The 27,871-nt window shown below is 32.4% G+C and overlaps 3 protein-coding genes across 4 annotated transcripts in view; 1 reads left to right on the top strand and 2 right to left on the bottom strand.

Moving 5' to 3' along the window:
• Positions 1 to 7,300, top strand: part of LOC109334551 (ATP-dependent zinc metalloprotease FTSH 11, chloroplastic/mitochondrial) — a 15,121-nt gene extending 7,821 nt beyond the window's left edge. Inside the window, exons 12-17 of the mRNA XM_019570386.1 lie at positions 967 to 1,096; positions 1,209 to 1,357; positions 2,722 to 3,003; positions 4,545 to 4,634; positions 4,778 to 4,831; positions 6,676 to 7,300. Coding sequence (XP_019425931.1) covers positions 967 to 1,096; positions 1,209 to 1,357; positions 2,722 to 3,003; positions 4,545 to 4,634; positions 4,778 to 4,831; positions 6,676 to 6,831 — 861 coding nt within the window. The 3' untranslated portion in view covers positions 6,832 to 7,300. The remainder of the gene's footprint in view (positions 1 to 966; positions 1,097 to 1,208; positions 1,358 to 2,721; positions 3,004 to 4,544; positions 4,635 to 4,777; positions 4,832 to 6,675) is intronic.
• On the bottom strand, positions 10,723 to 14,617 carry LOC109334537 (soyasapogenol B glucuronide galactosyltransferase-like). Of its 2 annotated transcripts, XM_019570374.1 has the most exons (2): positions 14,513 to 14,617; positions 10,723 to 12,562 (listed from the first exon to the last, which is right to left on the bottom strand). In XM_019570374.1, exon 2 carries the CDS (start codon positions 12,560 to 12,562, stop codon positions 11,072 to 11,074), a length of 1,491 nt encoding a protein of 496 aa, XP_019425919.1. In that variant the 5' UTR covers positions 14,513 to 14,617; the 3' UTR covers positions 10,723 to 11,071. The 2 variants fall into 2 exon arrangements, with proteins under 2 accessions (XP_019425919.1, XP_019425912.1); XM_019570367.1 differs by lacking the exon at positions 14,513 to 14,617 and having other exon boundaries at positions 10,723 to 12,692.
• On the bottom strand, positions 20,726 to 25,049 carry LOC109334528. Its single transcript, XM_019570356.1, has 2 exons — positions 24,901 to 25,049; positions 20,726 to 23,125 (listed from the first exon to the last, which is right to left on the bottom strand). The coding sequence occupies exon 2, from the start codon at positions 22,998 to 23,000 to the stop codon at positions 21,072 to 21,074; it is 1,929 nt and encodes a 642-aa protein (XP_019425901.1). The 5' UTR covers positions 23,001 to 23,125; positions 24,901 to 25,049; the 3' UTR covers positions 20,726 to 21,071.

The following is a 27,871-nucleotide window of genomic DNA, read 5'->3' as shown; positions in this document are numbered from 1 at the left end:
CCTCCAATAGAAGAATTTATGAAGAGAAGGAAAAGCAGTAGAAACAAACTGAAAAAGAGACACATGAAAGTAAAAACCTCAATTAAAAAATGTTTTCCAGTTTCGTTGTTGTTGAGAGTTACAGGCTTTAGGTTATGAAGAGAGAAATCAGAAAACTGCTGTTAATGTGAACTGAGAAATAATTCACTCTTCCATGACCTAGTACACCTCATATTATTACCTAGGTGTACAGGTCCAAGCGCATTATCACTAAGACTAGAAGCCTTAATACCTTTTAATATAATTGATAGAACCATGAGCTTAAACCCACATGGTAGGCAAAAAGACAGCTTGCATGGAAGATAAATTGTCAGAGTAATAACCGGCATTTTGCTCATACAACAAACCTGCAAAAGCAGAATGCTGGCGAAGGATCTTACTGTCTTAGCCTAAACCTCTCAAATGGAAGGAGCAAAAATGGTTTATGGAGGCTGGACAAACCCAATGTTTGCTATTTATTTCCAATAATATTTGTTCTTTTATCCAAAATTCAATCATCTACCAAGCAAGCTAGAATAAATAGTACTGTAAACAAATGCAAAAGTTGCAACCATTATAATTTTTTCCTTCCTTGGATCATATACTATTTTGAAGTTGTTAGCATTACTATTTTTCTTCTATCCAATAAATTTTTTATCCAAAATTAAAACATATACTAAGCATACCTTAGAATAAATAGCATTGCAAACAAATGCTAAAGTAGCTAGATTATAATTTTTTCCCTTCTTTGGGTCATATACTATTTTGAAGGTTGTTAGTATGATTATTTTACTTCTATGTCGATATGGATTTATTCAAAAAAAATTATGTTCTTTAAGATATTACTATATATGGAGTTATTTGTTAAAGTATATCAAATTAGTGTGCTAAGTGTTTAAGGTAAATTGCACATAGATGATGAGAAAACTAATAAATTTCAACTTTCAGATTGTTGTACCAAATCCAGATGTACGTGGTAGGCAAGAAATATTGGAGCTCTATCTGCAAGATAAGCCTGTGGCTGATGATGTAGATATTACAGCAATAGCTCGTGGTACCCCAGGATTCAATGGCGCAGGTGAATTATTATTTAAATATATTTGACATGTAATTCTTTTTTATTAATCTGAATCTTACCTGTTGAAGTTTCTTGTGAATGATGTCTGTCATTATTTATTTCCCCAAACTAGATCTGGCAAACCTTGTAAACGTTGCTGCCATTAAAGCTGCGGTTGAAGGCGCAGATAAATTAACAGCTGCGCAGTTGGAGTTTGCAAAAGACAGAATAGTCATGGGTACAGAGCGGAAAACTATGTTTATATCAGAAGATTCAAAAAAGGTATGTAACTGTGTTTATGCTAGGAAGTCAGGTGTACATCAACTTATGGACTATGGCATATGTGACTCATGTACATCATAGGTTAATTACATTTGTTAGAAAGTAAGTCTCATATCGTCCACCCCATTCTTCCAGGCGTGGTTTAAATACCTCTTGGGCTAATCCTCTCATTTTCTATTAGTTTTGAGATGGAATCTTAACATGGTATAGAGGATGACCCTCTCGATGGGTTACCCACAAATGTCCAGTCCTACATGTGATGAGTGTTTTAAGATAAGTCTCACATCAGATGGGAATATGGCTATGTTAGTGTTTCTAAAGACTTGTATCCCTCCCCCATGAGCTAGCTTTTGGGGTCAAGTTTGGCCAACTTGCAAAATTTAATATGGTAACCCATCACCTGAGCTGACATGCTTCGGTGGAGGGATGCATGCTGAGATATCATTCCTACATTGCCTGCCTCATGGTTCTAGGTGTGGTTTAAATACGTGTTGAGCTACTCCTCTCATTGTCAACTGGTTTTGAGATGGAACCTTGACATGATATCAAAGTCAAAGCTCAACTTAACTCCTGTTTTCATGGGCCAAAAGATGCCCTTTCTTCATGGATCAAAGGTAACCCATCACCTGGTCTAGAAAGCTTTTGTAGATGGGACATGTTGAGATGTAAGTCCTACATCGTGTATCTCATTCTTCTGGGCGAGGTTTAAATACCTGTTGGGCTACTCTTTTGCAAATTGGTTGAGACGAAACGACATTATTGTCTTCTCAAAATTCTTGAACCTGAAATTCCTGTGCTATTTTGTTTAAATTATCAGTTTTTGCCTGTTGTGAGATTGCCATCAGCACTGAAAATTACTGAAATTAAAAATTCTGACAACTATGTCATTCCATTTGTTGTACAATGTAATGGTCTGCTGTAAAAACATCAACCTTTTATGTTATGAAAATAAAAGGCATGGATGACAACAAATAGTTATTTGCTCAACTAGTTGTTACCTGCTTGTGAGTTCAATATGGATTGAACCGTTGTTTCTTTCCTTAGAATCTACCAGTATCATTTATCAATAAAAGAACCCAATATCATATCCTGAACCATTTTTCTAGAGTAGCATTCTGACCTGATGGCTCAAAGTCAAAACCAGACATTATACCATTTTTCGTTAGCTTCTTCAGTCTACTGTTTATTTAGTGATATCAGCATGCTGATATTATGAAATGCTCAGTCTGAAATGATAAATATGAGGGTTTATATTTGATAGTCAAGTTAGCAAAATATTTATCTATGAACTTATAACCTTTTGATTACTTATTAATTTATTGACATGTGCTCATATATGTTATTGTTGCTTTTGAAATTTTCAGCTTACTGCTTATCATGAGAGCGGTCATGCAATTGTTGCCCTTAACACTGAGGGTGCACATCCAATTCACAAGGCAACAATCATGCCACGTGGATCTGCTTTGGGAATGGTCACTCAGCTTCCGTCAAATGATGAGACATCAATCAGCAAGAAACAGTTGTTAGCTCGTCTTGATGTTTGTATGGGAGGACGAGTTGCAGAAGAGCTTATCTTTGGTCAGGATTATGTTACAACTGGAGCAAGTAGTGATCTTAGCACGGCTACTGAGCTTGCCCAATATATGGTAATTTTCTGCCCCCATTTAGTGTCAAATGCAATCTTGGCCTGTCTTGAACTAGGGATTATTTTATTTATAGTCTTTATTTGGCTACAGAAAAGTTCAAAGTTGTGTGCTTGTATAGTTCTGGTCACCTGTTAGAATGTTGTGAAGAAGTAATGGCAAAGGAATCAGAACATTCCTCTAACCAAAATTAGTAATTAAAAGCTTTTTCTGGGACAAGACATTTTTCAGTGTCGTTAGTTTTCGTGCAAAAATAAATTAGAACATTCTATTATGTTAGTGAACATAGTAGAGCTTCTAGCAACTGAAAAGGGACATGGAAATGAGGACAGAAGGCAATCATACACCCCGGAAAACATGGAAACCTACTTAACTCGAAACACCTTGAGACACTCTCAATTGAAGTCTAAACGGACCTGGATGGCTTCTATAAAGGATTTTAAGTGCCTCTGTGGAAGAACTGCGTCGGGACAAGGTCATGCGATCCCTCACGTGCCGACGTGTGTGGTTTGTGGTGGTAGCTTCTAGTACCACGTGGAGGCACGTGAAAGTGATTATAGTGGTGTGACATTGGATTCTGGGTTGACTGGGTACTGGAATTCAGATATGAGACTTCGGGTTACATCAGAGTTTCGGCAGAATATAAAGTTCAGAAGGACATGTTCTTGCTCTAGATTACAAGTGAAAATGGTAGGTCATACATGCCATAAGTCACATACTCTAGGTATACTGGATTTGTCACAGGGAGCTAAAGCATTGGGTCATTCAAGTTAGGCGGATGAAATGGGAAAATGCATCAGGTGTTATTTGTGATTGAGAGATGCCTCTCAAGCTTATAGAAACATTTTACTGGAAGTTATAAGATTTGGTGTTTTATGCCACTGAGTGTTGATTAAAGAGCTAACAAGAGCATAAGCTAAGTGTTGAAGAGATGAGGGTGTTGTGGATGAATGTACATATAAGCAAACTTAAGAAATAATGCATAGAGAGAAAGTAAGGGCAATACTTGTTCACGAAAAGATGGTAGATTCTTACCTAAGATGGTTTGACCATCTCAGCAAAAGGTCAATAGCTGAAACCACTAATAAGGATTTAATCTAAATTGCCTTTTTGAAACCTGGTTTATGATGTAAACGTAGGAGAAATGAGAGAAGAAGAAATGAGAGAAGAAGAAAGAATACTGAACTTTTGAGAGAAAGTGTAACTGCTCTTACTTTGCAGTTACAGATTTTGTTATTATAAAACTGAGTTTGTTACAAGAAAGAGTGCCACTATTAATAGTGAGCACATGTAGCAGAAATAATAAAAGAAAGAATTACAAGCCCAAGCCCAAACCAAACTATGGCAATTAACAAAACTAACACACTGTTATTATATGACAACATAATTGTGTTGTTTAATAAATGTACATGACCCCACGTAGTGGGAAAAAGGTTGTTGTTGTCAGCAAGAGCTTTTGCTTGAATTTTGCCTTTATCATTTCATTTCAAAATGCGCATGTAACTCATTGCTTAAAATTGTGTTTTTTCCTGTCTTTGTACAAGGTATCAAGTTGTGGGATGAGTGATGCAATCGGGCCAGTTCATATAAAGGACCGACCAAGTTCTGAAATGCAGTCACGTATTGATGCAGAGGCAAGTATTATGAATCTATATCCTTCATAACATTTTGATGATGAAAGTAAAACATCATGTTTGAATTATTTGATTTTCCCTTTTAAGAAATGTTATTTTATAAAAAAATGAAAATGATGATTGGATTTGAAGTTGTTTTTCAGGTTGTGAGACTCCTTAGAGATGCATATGATCGTGTGAAAGCCCTTCTGAAGAAGGTTTGACAAATTAAATTATTGTCTATATAATATTTATTTTCCTTTTGTAGAACCTTTCTCATTATTGGGGAGGTTTGCAGGTGAATTTTATCTTAAATAAATAAGGAATATATTTCATTGAGAGAAGAAATAACTAGTTTTGTAGGACAAGGAGTCCCTTTGACATCAAGGAAAAACACAACTAAACAGAAAAATGTAAACATCAATAGTTTGAAGCTGCTCAATCCCATCTGTTTGGGTGTGGGTGAACTATTCACCCTTAAAGCTTCATGTTTTTTATATTTGGTTGTCACTTTTTGCACTTTCTAGGTTATCTATAATATTTTTATTTTCATTTTATCTATGAAGATATTATTTAAATTGATGGCTAATAATTAGTGGTCCTCCTATGATATGTCCCAATCATGGGTAGGACTTTCTGGACATTTCTAGGAAAGGATGCCTTTGATAATGACAGAGTGTCCTTGTTTTCTTCCCAAAAAAGTTGAAAAGGGTGGCTGCCTTATGGTTGTAGCCTTGTAGGTACTAGGTATACATGCATATTATGTAGCATGGTTACATTGGTAAGGATGCAAATGAGTTTTGTTCATTAATTTTTTAAAGTAGTTAAAACGTTGAGTTTTTATATAAAATTTGAAGCAAGCCATGGTAGAGCTGATCAGCACTGCCGCGTCCAAACATTAGCTGCTATACCACGTTGGTGAAGTCAATGTCACATAATCCTCATATTGCCTATATCCCACATCGCAAACAGGCCAATACATATTACGCAAAGTATTCCTCAATCCTCATCACCTTCTGATCCTACCTTTTAATCCCCACCCAACATAACTAGTTCTACCCTCTCTAACATGAACCTTCTTTGGTGGCAATTTTGCTTCTGATGGTGATGGCAAAGTAGATTTTGAAGACATAATTCTTTTTAGCATAAGTAAATTGAACACCAAGTTCCTTCGCTTCAAATTATTCTAATTACCAAGCCGCATTGTGGCAGGGTGGCCAACAATTTCGTCATTAAACATCTCTGTTTCTAGAAACCTGGAACCATTTAAAGCATAATTTTTCCACTAGTCTCTTATATCTGCCTTGATCTGGATAAAGCTCACCCTGATCTGGTAATAATAGCTTAACGTCTGGAACCATAGGAGTATTGACTGGTTTATAATCTAGCATCCTAGTTTCTTCCAAAATGTCAAGAAAATACTTTCTCTGGGAGATAGGCAGATAGCTATACCATTCTTTGACTGTCACTTCAATTCCAAAGTTATTTTGCAACTTGCCCAGATATATTAGTGCTTTATCCTACACTTGAGAAGTTTAATCTTAGTTGTTTTTTAGTTTGTACCCCAGTAGATATTAGTGTATAAGATTAACGCAGGTTATTTAGCTCTATAGTTAAGTCTGCCTCCAGTGCCTCGTAATAGTTGTATCTGATTAGTGAAGCATCGAGTGGACAAGAATACATTTATTCTTACTGTGGAAGTTCATCGAACAAACAGGTTCCAAATGGATTTTAGTTTTAGTATTTAACCCATGAAAAAAGAATTTGTGGCCCATTTGTAGAATGAGATTCAGGCTTTTACTTTGAGGCTGAGTATAGTTTACTCACTAGTAAATCAGAACCAACTTTAACTTGGTTTGTACTTCCCAAATTTCATATCTTAATATCCATTTTATTATCTCTGGATTACACATATTTGGTTTATTATCAATTTCCTGTTGTATGAGCATAGCTATTTCTTTAAGGTTGATTCACAAAAGATACCTTCAATTATGCTATGTTTGGGATCTGCTACTGTTTGACATCTGAAAATTAATAACCGTAACTTTTGTCATTTTTTCAGCATGAGAAGGCATTGCATGCGCTGGCAAATGCATTACTAGAGTATGAGACGCTTAATGCGGAAGAAATCAGGCGAACACTTCTCCCATACCGGGAAGGAAGACTGCCAGAGCAGCAGGAACAAGAAGAAGCAGAAGGGGAGCTTGTGCTGGTGTAATCTTGCTCCAACCCTTGTCTGTTATATGCTAACTATCGGGGAAGCTTTGTACAGTATACTGTATACCTAGAAGCCCTACAAGTGTATTTCTCAAATCCAGTTTCTGCAGTTCCCCTCCTTTGTGCATGCTATTCTTGTCATAAGTTGCTTATAGGAAGTTATACACTTTTGGGTATCTCTGAAGCAACTAATCCTTCTCACAATTGCAAAGGTCAGCTATTGCAGTATTGATGCTCTTGGTGAGAGCAATATTTTCTAGGAGTTATGTAATTTGTAAACATATATGTTCATTGGATAAGTTGAAAATTGTGTTCAGGAGTCTATGGATTCATCATTTTTCATGGAGCATTAATGTATCCCAACTCCATGTTCCTGGAAACTTGGCTCAATTGTTGATGTTTCTTCTGCATTTTGAATGGATAAGTCTTTTATAATGAGCTAGAAAATGGTAAATCTGTGTGATGTTAAATGGCATGATTGCAATCACAAAAACCTGGTGACAATTGCTTATGAAATGTTTCTGGACTCAACAAGACTGAGAAGTGTAGGTTTCAAGAGTCAAATGGTTAAGAATATTTGTTCATATAAATCTAACTAAAAATGACCTATTTTCACAGTTATTGTGCCCAATATTAAAATTAGGTCTTCACCAACATGGGTGGCATTCATTTTGCAACTGATTCTACAATAATATAATCGAGAAGGTAAAGTTTTAGTCCAATATAAATGAAAATACTTCAATCAATGTGCCATGCCCAGAGGAAGTTGGTGTAATTTTTAATGTTTACCTCTAAAAGTTAACAACCATCACCATCAGGGGTAGAAATTAGTTGTTCAGGGTGTTGTGGTACTATAGCATCCCTGAGTTATAGTGAAATTACACAAATCACCTATCATTTTTCTACACCTACACATACCTCCTCATTTTTTATACTTTAATGATGTAAAAATCATATCGTACCGACGGGTTCGACCGGAAAACCGGCAAACCGCACCTATAACTGATACGGTACAGATGTTGAACCGGCTAAGTATCAAAACTGGTCAAGACCGGTAAACCAGCTGATATCTGACTAAACCGGCAGATTTATACACATTTTTTTTAAAAAAACTTAAAAACTTAAAAACTCGTTACAATATGACCCATATTTCCAACCCTTCTTCGACACTTCAAGGCACTCTTAGATTACAACTTTTGGTTCATAACATTCATGTGTAATATCAGTAACATTTGCATAATCTTGGAGTATTGTCTGAAGATAAGGTTTGGTGCAAAAATATAATCTCGATATGAGACAACTTTGACTCTTTGGTGTTAAATGTTAAAACTCCAAATGTATTTGTTTTGTAAGTGAATTGTGAACTTGTGTCATTTATTTATATTTTGCGGTTGTTAAGTGATACTTTTGGATTGATATATGCTTTGTAATTTAGACTTTAAATTTGTTAAAGACTTAAAGTTGTTTATTTATGTGAACTTTGGGTAGATTATGAATATGGATTATAAATTTGAGTATTTACCTCTTTGATTTTTTTTGTTATAGGTTTATATATATATAAATATAAGCAAGTATGTCCGGTTTAACCAACACGCGGTTTAATTACTGAACCATCGGTTGAACCACTGTACTACTAGGACCACTAGGAGAGGTTTGTATAAGTGTAAAAAAATAAAGGGTGATTTGTATAATTATACTAAAATTCAGGAAGTGTCAGTGTAATTAACTCTATTATATATTTGAATATCAGAGTTTCCTATATATCATTGTTATACCACTGAAATTGTTTTTTTTTTCATTCTGTCTCAATGATAAGTTATTCATTTTAAATGATTGTCATGTAAACGATAATATCAACTAAGCCTAATGCTTAGGTATAATTGATTGTTTCACTTCTATACATAACAAATTTGTTGAGATTGTGAATCATTTTTTCTTATTAGTGATATTTCAAACTTGTTTAGAAGGTGAAATTTAATCTTTTTTTTTTGTGATTTCAAATTTTTGGTGTACCCAAAGGTTCACTTGTTTGCTACTACTTCTTTTTGTGAGATTTTGATCTCATTTCTTGCTCTTCTTCTTAAGTTGCCAAAATATATCAATAATAGAAGGATAAATGTTACATTGAATGGGAGATAAAGTAATTATTGGTTGTACTCAATATTTGATAGTTGAACTAAGGAATTTACATTCCTATCCCTATCGAATTTTGAGGATGAAATTTCATTTTGACCACAAGATGAGTCAAAATGAGTAACTTTTAGCCTACAAACTTCAGTGTCTATAAAATATATTTATAAGGAATTTGCATGTCACCAAATACATTGCTTGCTTCAGAGTTCTATTTTCCCTTTGTTACATTATAGATTCATGTATTTATCCTATTTGTCTGTTTGTGAGTGTGAATTTTATATTTATGTGCTTCCTTTGAATCGGAACGTGTTAGTTTAGTGAATGTATTTTCTGAATCTCCCTTTTGAAGAGGTGCCAAAACACATTCAATTTTTTTTAGAATGTAATTATTTTATAAAAAAAATTAGCATGTACATATTGTATATTCATCTCAAATAATATGAAAAGTGGGTTGACAACACATGAGTTTTCATCAACACACTAGTCAAAGTTAAAAGTTATACATAAACAATGACTGGCACATGAATTTTAGGCACATATACATAAATATGGAGCATAAAGAATATAATATCTAACAATGGTGTGTAGACAAAGAAATCCCTCTTCCAAAGTAGAGGATGCTTTGGGTGGTGTTGGTGTTACTTTGGAGGAATTATTGAATGTTTGTCATATGATTAGAAATTAACTCTATATTATATTGATTTGTATTTACAGTATACTATATTTTATTTAACTTAATTATACTCGTTGTTATTTTTTGTTTAAGAAATTACATTTTATCTCCTATATAGATGTAGTTAGTATAATGTATGTATATAATTATAGAGGTGATATGTGTAGGTTTAAAAAAGGTAGAATAATTTATATAATTTTACTAAAACTCAAAGAATATATATTTACTCTTTTAAAAACTGTACGGTTACAATATATAAATGTTAATCTCATAAATAAAATCAGCTCTTCTTACTGTGACATATATACTAATGCAATGATACTTAAGCAAGCATTTCTGGTCCATTATAGAGAGTATAGTGTTGTAACTGGGCATTTTTTTTCATTTGGGGAGGAACAACCGAAAATATTATGCAATTCAAATAAAAATAAAATATGAAATTTAAGTAAACAAGTCAAAAAGGAAAAGGAGATGGTTGAATAAAAATAATTCTTTTACAAAGTTTCTATTTATTGTAGAGGTTATGGCAATATGAATGTTCTATTATGTTCATTTAACAAATTAAAAAGATTATACAATATATATGCTAAGTAGGTCAACCATATTTCATCGCTACAAATATATCTTATTTAAAAAAACACCAACTGTGTAAAAATTTATACATACTCAATATATTATTTATTATTCATTTATATTATTTTTTTAAGAATCGATGGTAATTAGCATAAATAGTGAATGATGTAGTGAGAGTGTATAAAACTCATTAAGTATTAATACATACATTTTATTCTCTTAAAAGAAGAAGACATATTTGAATATTTCCCTTAAACTATTTATGTATGTCAAATAAAATAATCTAATTTTGTTATGCTGAAGGGAATTCTCTGATTCCTTTAAGTAGAGAAACCAGATATTTGTAGAGAAACCAGATATTTGGAATATATTACTAATGCAATTATTCCTAATTATATCTTAGTTATCACTTCCTCTTTATGGATTGTAACATTTTCACCTTTTTTTCATTGAATTTATTTTCAGCTTAACATTTTAACAATCAGAATCATACAGGGCCACAGGTTTTACAAATGTAGTGTAAAATCTACCCATAAGGTTGAGCAAAAATAAATAAATTCAAAAGCATACTAGATGAGAAAGAACAAATATAGAGCGATAAAGTAGTTACATGAATTGAGCAATATCATAATTCTCTATCCTAAATCACGTAACAATAACATTTAAGTCCATGACATAAAAAAGTAAAATTGATAAGCAAAAGTGAAGCCAGTGCAATCATCTGTATTTTCCTGAGCCAGAAATATTCAGAATATCTAAAGAAACATGTGTGACTCTGATAAGCACTTGAATATCATTCATTGAAACCTTCATTACCAACATCTCCAAGAGAAGAAACATGGATAGTCCCCAACCCCTTTGTTTAGCTAAGTGATTTTGATATCTTCAATGATTTAAGCTCATCTATCAACTGCTTCAAGTTGTTGTAAGATGAACCACCCTCCTCTATAGTTCTCTTAGCAGCATCACCAAGTTTTCTTGCTCTAATCCTTATTTCTTTGCTCTCTTCTCCACTTCCCATCAACAGCTTCACTGTGTCAGCAATATCTTCCTTTCTTACCACTTCATTGTCACCACTTTTGGTCCAAAACTTGTTTCCTTTAACCCCTATTGAGACTCCAACTTTCAAGACATCAACAAGCAACTTCTCATTGTAAAATTGCTCTGCAAACATAGGCCATGTTATCATCGGCAAACCAGCACTAGAGCTTTCGAGTATGGTGTTCCAACCACAGTGAGTTACAACTCCTCCTACTGCAGGATGGTTCAATATGAGTACCTGTGGTGCCCAGTTCCATATGATATAACCCTTACTGCTTTCTTTCATCCTTTCCAAGAACCCTTCTGGCAAACTATCTCCATCATCGTCTTCATTCATATTCCTAACGACCCAGATGAAATTATGGCCAGAATTTTCGAGCCCGTGGGCAATTTCTAGAAGCTGAGAATGAGGGAGCCTAGTTAGGCTTCCAAAACTTACATATAGTACAGACTCATTTTGCTTAGAGTCGAGCCAATTTAACAACTCTGGCTCTTCAGCAATGTGATCATCCTTCTGATCCCTTTTAGCTCTTTCTTTATCATCCCTGTTAACAGAAGTTGAAACCGGTCCTATGCTCCAAGATTTGACCCCTACTATGCTCCTGTATAGTTGCTCATAATCACTTTCAAGTTCATGAAAGCTATTGCAAAGTGTTCCATAGCTTCTGATCTCTGATTCTATTATTGCTTCACATACTGCATTCAAATAGTCTGTCATCATATTCTTAGTCTTCAACCGTTCTTCTATCTGCGCAGTAGTCATCTCTATGTTATGTGGAAGGCCAGGAATTGAAAACTTGTGGGTATCAGAGTCTAAACTCTCATGAGGCTTATGTTTCTGGATACACCTAAAGGCACAGGTAGAGAAGTAGCTTGTGCTGTAAAAGTAAAGCCTCGGAATGCCTAGTTTAGCTGCAGATTCCACTGTCCAGGGATAAAATTGATCTGTAACTAGACAATCTGGATTCAATTGTGGAAGCAACTGCTCAACTTGATCTTGGGGGATTAGCATTCCATCACCAATTTTACCCAACATATCAGAGGAAACACCAGATTTGATGTTTTCAACCTCGTCATGGAAACAAATTTGAGCCGAAGGCAATTGAAGCACATGAGTTCTGATTGAGTATCCGGAATCATAGTCACTATCTATGTGTTTTTGGAAATTGAAAGCATTAGCTTGGGTTGTGATAATTGTGACATTGACACCATGTTTGGCAAATAGTCTTGCTGTGTCTACCATGGGCTTACTGTGGCCAGGTAATAAATATGGAAGAAAAATGACATTCAGTTTCTGAGATTGGGACTCCATCTGCATCACAAGTTAACAGTGACATAAGTGAAGGACTTACTGAATAAGGACTTTGTATTCATTTATTTGCTGAACTGTAGCTTAATTTATATGCATAGGTTTATCAAAATAGAAATTATATGCATGTATTTTTTTCAAAAAAAAAACAATGCATTTAGTTTTTCTTCTCCTGACAGTTGAGTATGTACCATGCACAATGTGCGGCATTTTTTGTGTGACAGTTGAGTATCTACTGTCCAATAGTTTGAATTAGTGAGTAGATCTAAACCATTGAATATCCACAAAATTGATGGTCAGGATAAGGAATAAGTTTAAAAAACTTCTTGGAGTAAGTGAATCCTCACTCTTAATATATTACCCTTATTTATTTTCTTTGTATAAAATTATGGTTCAAGATGATAATACATGTTAGAAACTAACATTGGCAATTTAGGTCATCCTTCTTGTGCTCGCTTAATGTCCACCTAATTAGTGTGTGTGGGGACGAACATGGCCGTTAGTAAAAAAGACAAAATATTTGTTAGGAGTCTCATATTGAGTAGAATAGTAAATTCAATATGGTACTTAAATCACGAGGCTTTCTCACCTAATAGATTAGTCTTTTGGGTTAGGCTCTCCTCATGTGTTTAAGTCCTAACAATATCATACATTGTCTATTCTAAATATAGGTAGGGTGGGTTGCTAGTCACCCACAATAACATTTAAAAAAAAGAAATAAAGAAAATCCAAAAACACTCAAGCAAATAAAAAATTACATAAAATTAAAATACAGTTAAATCCAAAACAACACTCCAAGCATGTCAAAGAAGACATGGTGAAGTATAGTATCCACAACCCAGACTGCAACCTAGAAACATAATAATATTTAATAAAACAGAACCAAGTAATATGCAGCAGAGTTGAGCCAACAACTCATAACTTGGTATCATAAAGCTTCTAAAAAACAGCTATACATAGGGTAGCCTTGTATCAAACAATAGGTATATTAAATCCAATCATTAGAAATCCAAAACAATGTTCAACCACATCAAATACACTACTAGAATTCACTTTGTCTTCTTGTTTTACACAGGTAACACCAATTTACAATAGTAATGATGATAGATGATGCTATACTGCTATATATTTCTCCATCCAAATAATATAATTTATAACTAATAGTCGTTGAAAAAATAGGAAGCATTGCTGCAAAAGGAACAGAAAGACAACCAATCAAGCATATGAGTAAATTGAGATAATTCTAGAATTTATGGTCTGCAGTAAATTGAAAAGTCAAGCAAATATTTTTTTTAGTACTAGTAAGGTAGCAAGGGTATCTCTGACATTATGGTAAAAAACTAATCTTTTGGTTATTAGATCTAGTAGAGTCTTACATCACTATACCAACATTTCAAGTCAAGCAAATATTAATAAATGTAATTAATTTTAATAAATGTAATTAATTTTAATAAAATTCAGAAAATTAATATATGGTTTTCTATTTAAAATTTTAAAGTATACTCATAAATTTCATCATTTATTACATTATTTTGAAAATTAATCATGTAATACTCTCTTCAAAATATAAGTCAGCGTATATTTTTCAATCAATTTTTTATTCTTTTTAAGTTGATAGTTAATCTAAAAGAGATGGACTATTTATTACTTATAGTTTTATACCCTTGACATGAAAATTATAATTACACAGGTAAGAACAACACAAACTAACGTATTGGTAATGTAAGGTAAGATCAAAATATCAAAAATTCAATCTAGTTGAACAATACTTATTGAGAAAGACAGTCACGAATCGGAAATGGAGGATACTAGTACCCAAAAAAGGTTCAAAACAACACCAGAAAATATAAAAGTAAGAAATCTTAAATAAATAAATAAAAATTGGTTTGAAAGATCAAAACTAAAAATTCCAAATTTGTAGAACATACATACGCATGTAAATTGAAGATGTACCTGAAATGATGAACCCAATGAAGCAATCTAGTTGAAAGAGAAAAATGAAGAGAGTGAGAGAAGAAAAGAGAGGAAATGAATAAACGTGTGAGGTGTGTTGCATTTACTCAAAGCTCGGGTTACATATACTAAAATGGGTCTGGGTGATTCAGACATATGAGTTATAATTTTTTTGAAATGTCTGACGTGGGAACGAAAATCGTACTCATTTCAAATTTATTCAATTAAAAAATAAATAAAATATAAGGATTAGATTTAACCCAAAAAAATTGTCCAATCATAATGAATATCTATATATAATATATTATAGGATCTGAGATCTGCTAAGGTACTAGACCCTCGTGGAATGTGAAGAAAAGAAAAGATTCTTGAACATTTGAAATTATTTAGTTGGAAAATAGTTAAAAATCTGGATCTTAATAAACATAGACTAAATTATATGAATTTTCTTTGAGTTTTAATGAAATTATATAAGTTATTCTATTTTTTTTATACTAACGTAAATCATCTCTAACTTTTATATATGTATATTACATGGATTAGTTATGAATATTAGATGACAATATCATGTCATTATCACATGTCATATTAGGGGAAAAGAGCATGTTCACATAATCTACTTTTTGTCTATGAAACATTTTATAATGGCCATTCACCTGGGAATAGAGATTTGGGAAGCCAACAGTTCCAACAGTTGTTTCTTACTTTGCACCACACTTGCTTGATAGTATGTTGCTCTTGTCCTCAACTCATTTAATCATGAGTCATTTTTCAATTTGTTGACATGTAAAATTTCATGCTATCCCAAAATGTATACTATTTTATGTATTTTTTTTCATTTTTATTGGTTAAAAAAAATAAAGTTAATATATATTTAATTCTAGTTTTAATTTTCTAATTAATAAAAAATAAGAGGTACGTTTGAGCGGTACAAATCTTAATATAGAATATATACTTCTCTAATAAATGGGATCAAAAGACATTAGTTTGATTTGATCTATAATAAAAAAATTAATAATAAACAAACACACAAAGGGAGGTATGTGGTGGGTTTAAAGAAAATAAAAGTTGTGTTTTTTTTGAAGTTGAGGATATTTTAGTATTTTTACTCTTTCATTTTAACTCGTTGTTAATCATGTTATATTAAATGGAGGTATGTATAAATATAGAAAGTATTTTCATTAAAACTTAGGAAATATCCATATAATTTACTTTAAACTTTTCTATATCCCAATATATGAAAGATCTAGACTCACTTTTTAATAATAGAAACAATTTTCATATGAGTTTAAAGTCTATATACCAATTTTGGTTTGAGTATAAAATTTAGAGTAAATTACACAGACACCTCTGAGTTTTAGTCAAATTACATAAACCGCCCCTTACTTTTCTATACATATACAAACCTCTCCTATTTTTTAACTTTCATTACATTGACCACCCCTGCATAAGAAATAAGTCTAATCTTTTAACCAAAAAATGTGATAAACGCAATTAAGTTAAACAAAACAACATATATTATGGAGACACGTCCAAATAATATATGAGTCAATATTTCTTTATTATTTTTGGTTCGTTACACTATATTGTAAGAGCAATTTAAACAATATTTCTTTAGAACTGTTGATGCATTTTGTAACAAAAAATAATAAAGATATATTGATTTGTATATTATTTAGATTTGTCTACACAATATATCATCATTTGTTTAACTTAATTGCATTTATCACATTTTTGTTTAAAATATTACACTTATTTCTTATGCAGTGGTGGTCAATGTAATGAAAGTTTAAAAATAGGAGAGGTTTGTGTAAATGTAGAAAAGTGAGGGGTGGTTTGTGTAATTTCACTAAAACTCAGGGGGTGTCAGTGTAATTTACTCTAAAATTTATCTACCAAATTTCATCTGAAGGTAAAATTTATGCACAATCCATATAAAAATTTATGGAAAATTTATGTGGATAGTGTAGTCAAACTACACTATCACAAGTTTAGTATATGTTTCAAAATATTTACGGAAGTAGTGTATTTTTAGGGAAGTCGTGGATGGGGTCCACGACTTTGGGAAGTCGTGGATACCATCCACGACTTCCCTGACATATTCTCTCTCTACGGAAGTCGTGTACCCTAAAGACGACTTCCATTGTATATTAATAACAAAACAGCTATGTAGCATAATGGCTCTTGATTTTTATGAGAACCTAGAGGTCCATGGTTCAACACCCACCTATTGTTTTTTTTTTTATTTATAATTTTGACATATATTATTTCTACAAGTACTATGATACATTATGAGTATATTGCATTATATTCATTACCAAATTTTATACATTTTTATTCATTGCCTAATTGTTTAAAACAATATAAAATAAAAATGTACAAAATTCAGTAATGAATATAATGCAATTTAACCATAATGTATGATAGTCCTTTTATAAATAATATATGTCAAAGTTATAAAATAAAAAATAAAAAAAAGCAATAGGTGGGTGTTGAACCATGGACCTCTAGGTTCTTATAAAAATCAAGAACCACTATGCTACATAGCTGTCTTGTTATTAATATACAATGGAAGTCGTGTTTAGGGTACACGACTTCCGTAGAGAGAGAATATGTCAGGGAAGTCGTGGATACCATCCACGACTTCCCAAAGTCGTGGACCCCATCCACGACTTCCCCCCGAAATCGTGGATACCATCCACGACTTCCCTAAAAATACACTACTTCCGTAAATATTTTGAAACATATACTAAACGTGTGATAGTGTAGTCAAACTACACTATCCACGTAAATTCTCCAAAATTTATATATATAATACAATATCAATAATTTATTTATATTACTTATATTTAAAATGTCAATAATAATTAAACATGAGTGATAAATGACACTAGTAAAAATTCTTACCATGCATATATTTTTGTCTCTTTTCATATTTCGTCCACTAAGGATGGAGGGACAGAGCTTGCGTGTGTATCCTAAAATTGCGAATATCATTGGGAAGCGTGATGAAAATAGAATTCGAAAAAATAGTGAGCCTTTGAAGAAGTTTGCAAACTTGAAATAAACAAACTTGGTGATCGGAACAGAGCTGCTTGGAATATATAAAAGCAAACAGATTTAAAAATTTATATGAAATTAGTATATTATCTCTCATTTATTTGAATTAACTTTTTTGAAGAGTTAATTATGAGTAAAAATGAATTATGGATGATGCACTAATCATGTATAAAATGTAAGTGCATTAGTTTTTTCGCAAAATCAAATAGTATAATATTTATACATTATCAACGTAAATGATTTATTAACAATTAATACATCATTCACCATTAATTTGAAATATTTTATTAACACTCAATGATGACTAAAAATGAATGATGTATAAAATTCATATATTGTCATTGTATACATTCTATAACAAAGAGTGTAATACCTATACAAGTCTAAAAATTTATACATAGTAAATATATCATCCATTATTCATTTGAAAGGCATATGGGAAAATAATTAGGGGTGGCAGCATGTGTTGTGTGGTTAGTATTTGAGAAAGGGTGAATTGTTTAGGATAGGATTTATTTACAGAGAGAAAAGGTAGTGTAAATTGGATAAATCAGATTTAAAAGTGAGTACAAGCTAATAAATCAGATTGGCACTTTTAATATGCATCTTGTTTATAGTACATAAATTTCATAAATATTATTAAGAAGAGAAGATGATGATTGAACAAGAACTTATGCTTAGTTCTTGGAAGAGAAAAACAAAGGATTGAAGATGAAGGATGAAAGCTTTTGATTGATTTGGATAATAGTTGAATTGAATCTTTTCTCTTACTTTACAAGTGAAGAATGGTGATGATTATATAGATCTTAACTATAACTAACTAACCAGAATATATCACACGTGATCTATTAAAGTAAGAAGCTAAAGAACTTATGTGCCCCTGTTTTGGTTGTATGCGCCTGCACCAAGATTATAAGTCTCGTGCCTGTGTTGTGGCCAAGCAGCCTTGGTCAGGTAGTCCCGTAGTCTCGGTCAGATGGCCCATGTGGCCCATGTAGTTGATGGGCTTGGTCCTGTCTTGGTCAGGGGACTTGGCACTGTCTCGGTCAAGCATCCTGATGGCCTTGGGCATGTCTCGGTCATATAGCTGAGGCTTGGTCCTGTCTTGGTCATGCGCCTGAGCCTTGGTGCTATTGTCGATGCGGTCATGCGTCTGAGCCTTGGTGCTATGGTTTGCTCGGTCAAAATCAGAATTGGTTTGGCCAAGTTGATCAAACATGATATTGCTTGATAAATATAATATTTATTTACTGTTAATATAAAGATTTACACATAATCATTACATTATTTACTATTCATTTGATTTTGTTTTTGAAAAATCAATACTAATTAAATATAAATTATAAATAATACAATAACAATATATAAAATTTGCTGCGGTCCATACATTTTTTCTCAATTATTTGAGATCAGTGTAGTTAATTAATAAACCTATACCATACATTTTTAAAAATTGTATTTTAAAAAAGTAGCTCTTATTTTATTTATATAGAAAAAATAGTCTATACAATAACCGTATAAATAAATATAATACACGTAAATCAAGAATAATATACTAATTACGCCAAAAAAATACACTAACATTTCACAAATATTAAACTATTTATTCTATCATTATTATTTATTGTACTTATTTTTTTAGAACTATAGAAACTTAGCCAAGAGACAAGGTCGATTTTGTGGTCAATTCACATGAAAATCTTTAAATTGAAAATTTAAGTGAGAGATAGCTGATTTTGGCTGAATAGCATTGTAATGAGCATATCCTATAAAATATAGTGTTCATTAATAACTCGATATAGTTTAATATTCTATTGAGTGGCATATAACTTAATATATTATACATCTAAAATAAAGAATACAAATTTTCTATAGCCAATATTTTATGTTATTGTTTTGTCATTAATAACAAACACTCATCTCATTCAAGATTTTGATAATTTTTTTAACTTATTTTTAAGAGTTGATTGTTTCTGGATGGTAACAAACATAATAACATATAATAGAATAATATATATAGAATATTTATGTTCTTAATTTTATGGGATATGAATATATTAAGGAGTGTAATATCTATGTATTAACAGTGTAAAAATTTATATATAATCAAATGCATAATCTATTATTCATTTGTATTACTTTTATTTAAGAGTCAATGATAATTAAAAATAGTGAAGGATGCACTAAAAGTATAAAAACTCTTAGCATAAATAATTTTCTATATTAAGTTATACGGTGTCCCAAAAGAATGTTAAACTATATTAAGTTATACATGACCACAACAAGTTTTATTCATCTTAGAAGATTTTTTGTTCTAAAATTAAAGGTAATGATAATTGTAGTGATGGATGGAGGTGCAGTGGAATTTTGGAAATTCACACACCGTGTTTCCAAACACCTAATTGAATCTATCTTAATATATAGAAACCTTAAAATGAAATTTTGAAAATATGAATATGGTTAATAAATAATAAGAATAATAATATCAAGTGTTAAGAAATATACACATACATAAGAATAGGAAGATGAGAACACTTGTTACAGTGATAAATAAAAACATTTAATGTGAACGACTAGATCTTATTGAATGATAAAAATTTAAAGAAAAGATTATTACTAATAACTAACTTTTAATCATAATCATTCATATAAAGTTATAAGATCCAAATTTATCATTTTCACAATTTTTATATGAGAAATGTTTTTACTTGAGTCACATCTATTATATATATATAAGCCTGAGGTGTCAAATGCAATTTTTCAAAATCCATCTTTAACTTCACTCTTCAATTCAAGTATAAATGTAAAATAAACTTTATACCTGGGTAGTATTGAGTAACATAGCGACCTACAAAAAACACTGTAGTAGGACAACTAAGAAAAAATATATAAGTAATTTATAGTCTGTCCATATAAATTCACAAAACAAATACTAAAATAGATCATATTAAATACACGTTTCTAATTAATAATGAGGTGACAGAAGTTTGGAGGTCATAACAAAGTTGTATCTAACGAAATTAAAGGGATAAAATATTCACTGCTACCCTCCCTGTACTATCTAGCAATTGACTTCCTAGCTTTATACATAATAAAGTCATAAACATGTCCATATATCAGCAAAACAGAGTGCCAAGAAAGGAAAAGATAAAATGCCAGAAATATAGTGCAATCATATATTTTGCCTTATGAAGAAAACCACCTCAAACTTTGAGTATATGATCTATGCACATATGACATAATATGAGTAACTAGTCTCAAAGGTTTTACAAAACCCAAATGTTGTTAATCCCTTCTATCCAATTATGACACCAAAAAGCACTATAGATTGTCTGGGTCTGACTTACAAAATCAAGAGTAACCTGTGAAAGTATATTTTCATCAATCTTGAACTAATTTCTTAAAGCCTATTTGTATCATCTCAGTGGCATTACTTCTCTATAATGTGCAGTTTTATCGACTATCATACTTTTTCCTGTTTAATATCCTAGTCTAACATTTATGGTATACTAGGTGTTGAAACATCATCTTCCTTACCAGACACATGTTTTTCAGGTAAAGTAGGCAATTTTTCTTCTTTACAATTTCCAGCACTATTCAATGCCTCATCAGCTTCTGTTATTGTCTGAAGGATGTCTGAAGGAATGGCTGCTGGATCCAATTCTTGACAACCCTTTGGAGCATTAGGAGCTTCTTGCCCTGTAAGCAAGTAGTTAGGAACCTGATGAGAGAAGCGAAACAACTCCACTTTCGGAATCTTCCTTACCTGATCCTGCTTCTGATATACTGTTCTAAAACCATCAAGCTTAACAAGTGGTGAAACTAATACACCTTCCTCGTAGTTGAAATCTTCAAGCACCTCCACCATATCATACTTCTGAATGACATAATCAGGAGTAGTTTTATTCCAATCAGGTGACCAATTTCTATAAAGAGCCCAGACTTCCCCCTTTCCAGGAAAGATGCAAACAACTCCTCTGTTGCCTTTTGTCCACCTAACCTTGTGCGAAAATGAATTTAATGAATCGTTCATTTCATGCCTGCCAGTCCAAAAATGCCCACAGGTTTTATCAAAACCAGATTCTATCCAATCTATTGGGCCCAATTCAGTGTTGCTTCGAGAGTTGAGCCAACTGATCTGCATTCTAAATGGCTTGCTGGAGATCACCTTGCGAATTCTAGCATAATATCTAGGCATTCCATCAACATCGTATACAGCCCAGACCTGGTCCTCCTCAAAGGAATCTTCAGCTCTATGCATGTCAAAATTGTGAAAATCAGGATCTGGAACATCCATTGTAATGCCGGCTTGCTTCTCCTTCACACCACCATCAGATGTGACTGGGACAGAATGATTGTCTATATGCCTCTTACCATCAATACTGGAACCATCATGCTTCTCCGAGCCAGTTGTTTTGTTATCAACGGGGCCTTTTTGTCTCTTATTTCCTTTGTCCTTGTTTCTAACCATAGCTTCAGACGTTGATCTCCATTCTTGAACTTTCTTGCAAATTTCAGTTTGTGCCTTATGAATCAACATGTTTCGTGCTTCATGTTTTCTCATTTTCTTCTTAGGTTTATCAACATTATTAAAAGAAGAAATGCCTGAAGAAGCATTGGATGCTGAGTTTTGAGAAACTGCCCATGTTCTTCCTGGATTAGCAGAGTTATTCTTTCCAGCACTCTGTCGAGAATTCTGATTATGTTGCCGAGAAGACCAATTAGATGACTTAACAACATCCGGAGGCGGACTAATCTCTATAGCCACAAATGGTTCCTTACAGTTGGGACATTTAAGCACATCGTTCAAATAAATTCTGAAATATTCAAATTGTGTCCTGCACTCCTTACAGACTGACCAAAAGGTACCAGCATTTTCATGTGGGGGAACAGAGGATGAAGGTACCTGAGCATCATTGTTTCCAGTTCTCACATTTGGAGTTGCATTCTTGTTAAGATTACAAAAATCATTTGAACTGGGTGCTTCAGATTGGGAGCCAAAGTGGTTGGGAGCATTATGCTGAAATCCTTTCGAACTCCTATTCTGGTTATATGCTAGCCTCTTGGACTTATCTGATAGCAAACTCCATGCCTCTAAAAGCAGCTTAAATGCACCTTCTGCACCTAAAGACTTGTTTTTGTCAGGGTGAAGAGCCAGAGCCAGCTTCTTATATTGATTCCTAACTGCTTGATCATCAGCAAAAGGGTCAACACCAAGTATACCATACCAGTCCATTTCTCCATTTATTTTATCCTCAGCAGCGATATAAACCTCAAGAGTTGTCAAAAACTGGGAAACACCTTCCAGTGCAGGATACAAATTCAGAGCCTTGAGAGCAAACATTTTCGCATCGGTAAACTCTCTTTCAGAAAATTTCCTCTCTGCTATTTCTTTGGCCCTAACAGCTTCATCTTTGTTGCACTCCATAATTTTCCAGCTGTCTCAACACTTAATATGTTGCTTCCACGCGTAGTTAAGAGGGGAAAAATTTAAGCATGGGCAATGAGTTTTATAACATGTCACCTTTGCTTGAAGAACCTTCAATCATGCACCTATCCCAAATGAGAGAAAAATGAGACATGGTTGTGCACCTATCCCAAATACTTCAGGTGGTTGAGCAACAATTATAGAAAACCAACATCTCAAAATTGTATCAGATATACAAAACTAGTAATGACAAACCGTGGTGTGCAATTCAACATTTTTAACCTTCTAGGATAAGGCCCAAGTCAGGTTTTTGATCATCTAAGGTTACTTGTGAATGCTATATAGGCTTTCCAAAACCAAAAAATGTATATGGCAACAATGGCATTTCCACAACAAGGTCATTCTAACAATTGAGGATCTATAGAATTTCTCGATATAAGAAATGCATTATCTATGCAAATAAAAAATGGGTGCTCTGATGCAATAGTCTCCCACCTAATGGAGATGAGAGGGTAAATGTGCAAAGTCTTACTCTATAAGTGGAGAAGCTGCTTCAAGGATTTGAACTCGTTGCAAACAATTTTACTATTACTAGAAGCTCACATTCACATTTCTAAGTTTTAACCGTAAGCAAATGATCTATTTTAATAATGTAGGTATTCAGATGAGTTTTCCTCAAAGAATATGCATTGCTTGTGCAGATGAACTACGATAGACATCATGTGAAGAAACTGGAAATAATTATTACAATTTTTCTCTCTGAAGTCTGAATAGCTTGACAAGTAAATCACTGTCCATCAGTCACCGAAAATAAAGAGAAAAGGAAAGTTTTCAAAGAATTATTGAACACTCAGTGGATATAAACAAAATGGCCAAGATTTATTATATTGAAGAAGAAAAAAACATAAACAATATTATATATGAGGGTGAGCCTTGGCACTAAGAAGAATTCTAGCAACACACACTTAATATTTTCTTTATTATTAGCTGAATTTTATGCTAACTCATCTAAATCACAGTTCCATTCTCTATTTAGTGGATTCTGCATCAGCTTCACTGCATAATAGTGTGTTAAAGGCACAAGTAACATCCTATAAATTGTAAAGTCAACTCATAACAGTCACAGGTTTTATCCTTTGGGCTTTGGGGACAATAACAATACTGTTTCAAGATATTTCATTTCAATCGCCAGCATCAATTAATCAAAAATGAAAATTATAAACTTTGAATAAAAATTTACACGAGGCTCTCGCCTAGTGTGATCTGGGAGGATAGATGTATGCAGTCTTACCCTCAAAGGCGAAGAGATTATTCCTAGAATTTGAGCACATGAGTTGGGGTTACAAGGCAAGTGACCTTACCGTTATGTGGAATCTCACCCTCCAAGATACCAACTTTTCTTTATTATTAGCTGAATACTATGGTAGATGCACACAGCCTTACTATCGCAAAGGAAGTTGTTTCCATGGCAATCAACCGAAGCTCACACTCAAAAATACCAACTTCGAATATTGAAAAAATAAACTTAATAATAAAACCATAGAATTCAAACCTTCCCATCAATACAAAACAGCATGAAATTCGGAAACCTTGAAAAGATGCAAAAGAAGCTTAACGAACAATGCACCAACCGTCAATGTTCTAAAATCAACCCGTTTTCTTTTCAGAAAAAGAATTCAGAGTAAAAGAAGTCCTTCATGGATGTACATGGCCATGCATATTCAAATACCACGTAACCGTCGAAATTCAAGATTTAAAACTCAGCAATTTAGTGCATTTATATTAAAACCCTAGAATTTTAATGCATTTCCAAATCTAACAAACAATTTAGCAGCAAAAGAATACAAGATTCTTGTGCAGTAACAATAGTAACTAGTAAGTAATGAAATAGTTAAATTACCAAGTTGGAGAGAAAATCTTGTGACGTTTAAGGAAGTTGAATTTGAAAAGAACAGCACCAATTCACTATCTACAATGACCAAATCTGTCAGAAACAAATAGACAGAATCTAAATTGCTCCAAGATTATTGCGAAAATGAGAGGTTTTTTGTTATTTTCTCAACTACTTCTTTTAGTTTTAACATAAAAGCTCTTTTTTTTTTCTAATCATGGTTAGGCCAATAACTTAACTAGGGTTAACCTTCAAACTCATGGTTTTATAGTTAAGGTTAGTTTAACTGTCTAACATATTAAGATCATGGTTAACTTTTAAATTCATGGTTTTTATACTATGGTTAGTTGCATTGAATACTAATTTTAATTGGTAAAAATAAATTTAAATTAGTTAGTTCACATATCAAATAACTTAATACTTTTGATTAATACCTTTCTAATAATATTTTCTTCATGAATCAAAATTAGTGACACATTGTTTTGTTAAAGCATCAATTTGTATGATATCATTTGTATTTATTAAGATAAGACACTCAAACATAATAATAATAATATCACATGCACTTGGATGAAAATTATCTATATCAATATGGTATCCTCAACCTTGTTTTGCTCAATAAAAAAGTGATACGTTATTTAAATTTTTTATCTCAGTATACTAGTAAAAAGTATACATTCCTATGTGACTTTTCTTTCCATGTCACTTTTTCATTGAGTTGGACAGAGTTAGAATTGGAGACACCAAACTTAGACAAGTGATTCACATCTTGCAAAGGGACCTCATTTGATTATGCTACCAATTGTGGGGTACATATTGGTTGTTTCATAGTTTATATCGTTGTATGTACTATTAATTGTGAATGATCAGAAAAATAGTTAATTATTAATTTTTTAACTTAAATATAATTTTTCAATCTATCACAAACTAATGGTACATGTAGTCACAAAATAACCCAATTGTGAGTATGTCATTTTTTAGCACCTAGGTCTACTTAACTATTAGCTGGTGAAAATATTAAGAATAGAAGAAGCTTTAATAGGTAAATACTCTAAATTGATCATCTTGAAGGTTCTCTTATTTCACTTACACGTTGTCATCAACAAGTTCTTCCGACCACCACTAAGGACAACAATTAGGAGAGGAATGTTGGGAAACACAACAAAAGTGGTACTCATGGAAAGCTAGATCTGGTGGATGTGGAAGGAAGAGCCATATGAGGTCGAGGTCAAAAACAACTAGGGGAATATGCATCACAAAGGTAAATTAAATGACTCGCTAAAATAATGGGTATGATAAAAGAGCTTAGATTAGGAAATATAATTTAGAGTGTCATTTTTTCTCTCTAGAAAATGGCATCTTCTCATATGAAAGTCCATGCCTCTTTAGGCCATCAATGAACCTAGATCCTCCATAGAAAAAGATGGGCCATTCACACCATCATGATTTGTACTACAATATATAATAATAATATAATACAAAAATGCTATCAAAGGGGCACGAAAAAATGAGGTAAATAATCAACCATATGCATATATGAAGAAAAAAGATGCTCTACTTCCAATAGTCAAAATAAAATATTAGTGTGATGCACGAGTTTGTACCATACTAAATGGGGTCATCATGTTTTTATGTTGTCATGCATGAAAATCTGTTTCATCATTGATGCACCTCTCTGGGTACTTGGCAACTACATCCAAGAAGGAATGGGGATCCTTAGTCTTATTGAGTCAATATTCATATGGTGCACAAATTTTCAAACAATATTGGAACTATCTCCACTAATCATAAGAACAATAAGGGTATGTCACATAGGCATGTTTTTATTGGTTTGCTGGCCTATGAGGAGCTAACCTTAAATATCCCTTTTTAGGGTTTATTTACCAGTTGAAATTTGGAAAGGATAAAAGAGTAAAAAAATGCTTTAGAGTTATCTCAATTCTCATACATATATTTTATAGTTATTAAAATTTCTATTTCTCTTCTATTTCCTTCAAAATTCAACTCATAAAATATAACCCAAATATGATACCTAGTCAAATTAAAATTTCTTCTTGTTTGACCCTTTCACCATGCATATAATACATGTTAGGAAATTATCTTATTCTTAAAGCTTTTAAATTTTGTGAACTTATTTAGGTGAATTCTAATTTTTTTTTGCAGTTTCATGATAATGCACAATTCCCAATTTTTGCACACTTACAAAACAACTAGGTTCACATGAGGGTCTACTGGTCCATTAATTATTTGTTTACAATTTCACTTTCAAGTCTTTTATGAAACTTGGTTATCTAGCCTCATATTATTTTCTCAAGCTTTTTAAGCCTAAACTACATTCTAAAGTATTACCAAGAACATTATAAAAATTATATGAGCCATTAACTTTCCGAAGTATCAAACTTAAGTGCTTTATGGAAGGTGTGCATATTGCACTAAACATACACTAAGGTCGTTTAGCTTTATTCATTCAAGTAGATGTGTTAGATTTAATTCTTCTTCTTCCTTTATGTTGTTATGTATTCTTTTCTTCTAAGGGTAGTTGAGGTTTTACATCTTGGTGTAAGGGTGCTGTAGTCTTTTTCTTTCTTTTCTATTTTTAGCCATCAAGGTAGTTAAGTTAGTTATTTTAGTTTTTGATCATTTCCTTCTTTGGCAAGTAGTTGTATATAAACCCTTTGGGTTCTTTATGAAATGCATACAAATTAATTCTTTTCATTCATTTTCTTCCAAGTTCTTTCTTCTCCTTCTTCTTCGTGAATGAGTTCACGATACCAAGATGTGTCAAAATTATCCATAATCCACAATCTATGTAAATTTATCCAAATTAAATTCATCAATATTCATCTATTAGAGTTAATGAATTTAAATGGATATAATACAGTGAATAATATTGATAATAGATAGATTCAAATCCATCCATTATATCTATGGATATCCAATCCATCTTAAAAACAAAAATTCAAAAATGATTTTATTTGCT

This window comes from Lupinus angustifolius, chromosome LG02 (genome assembly GCF_001865875.1).
Source record: "Lupinus angustifolius cultivar Tanjil chromosome LG02, LupAngTanjil_v1.0, whole genome shotgun sequence".
Lineage (NCBI taxonomy): Eukaryota > Viridiplantae > Streptophyta > Magnoliopsida > Fabales > Fabaceae > Lupinus > Lupinus angustifolius.
This window is presented reverse-complemented; position numbering and strand designations above follow the sequence as displayed.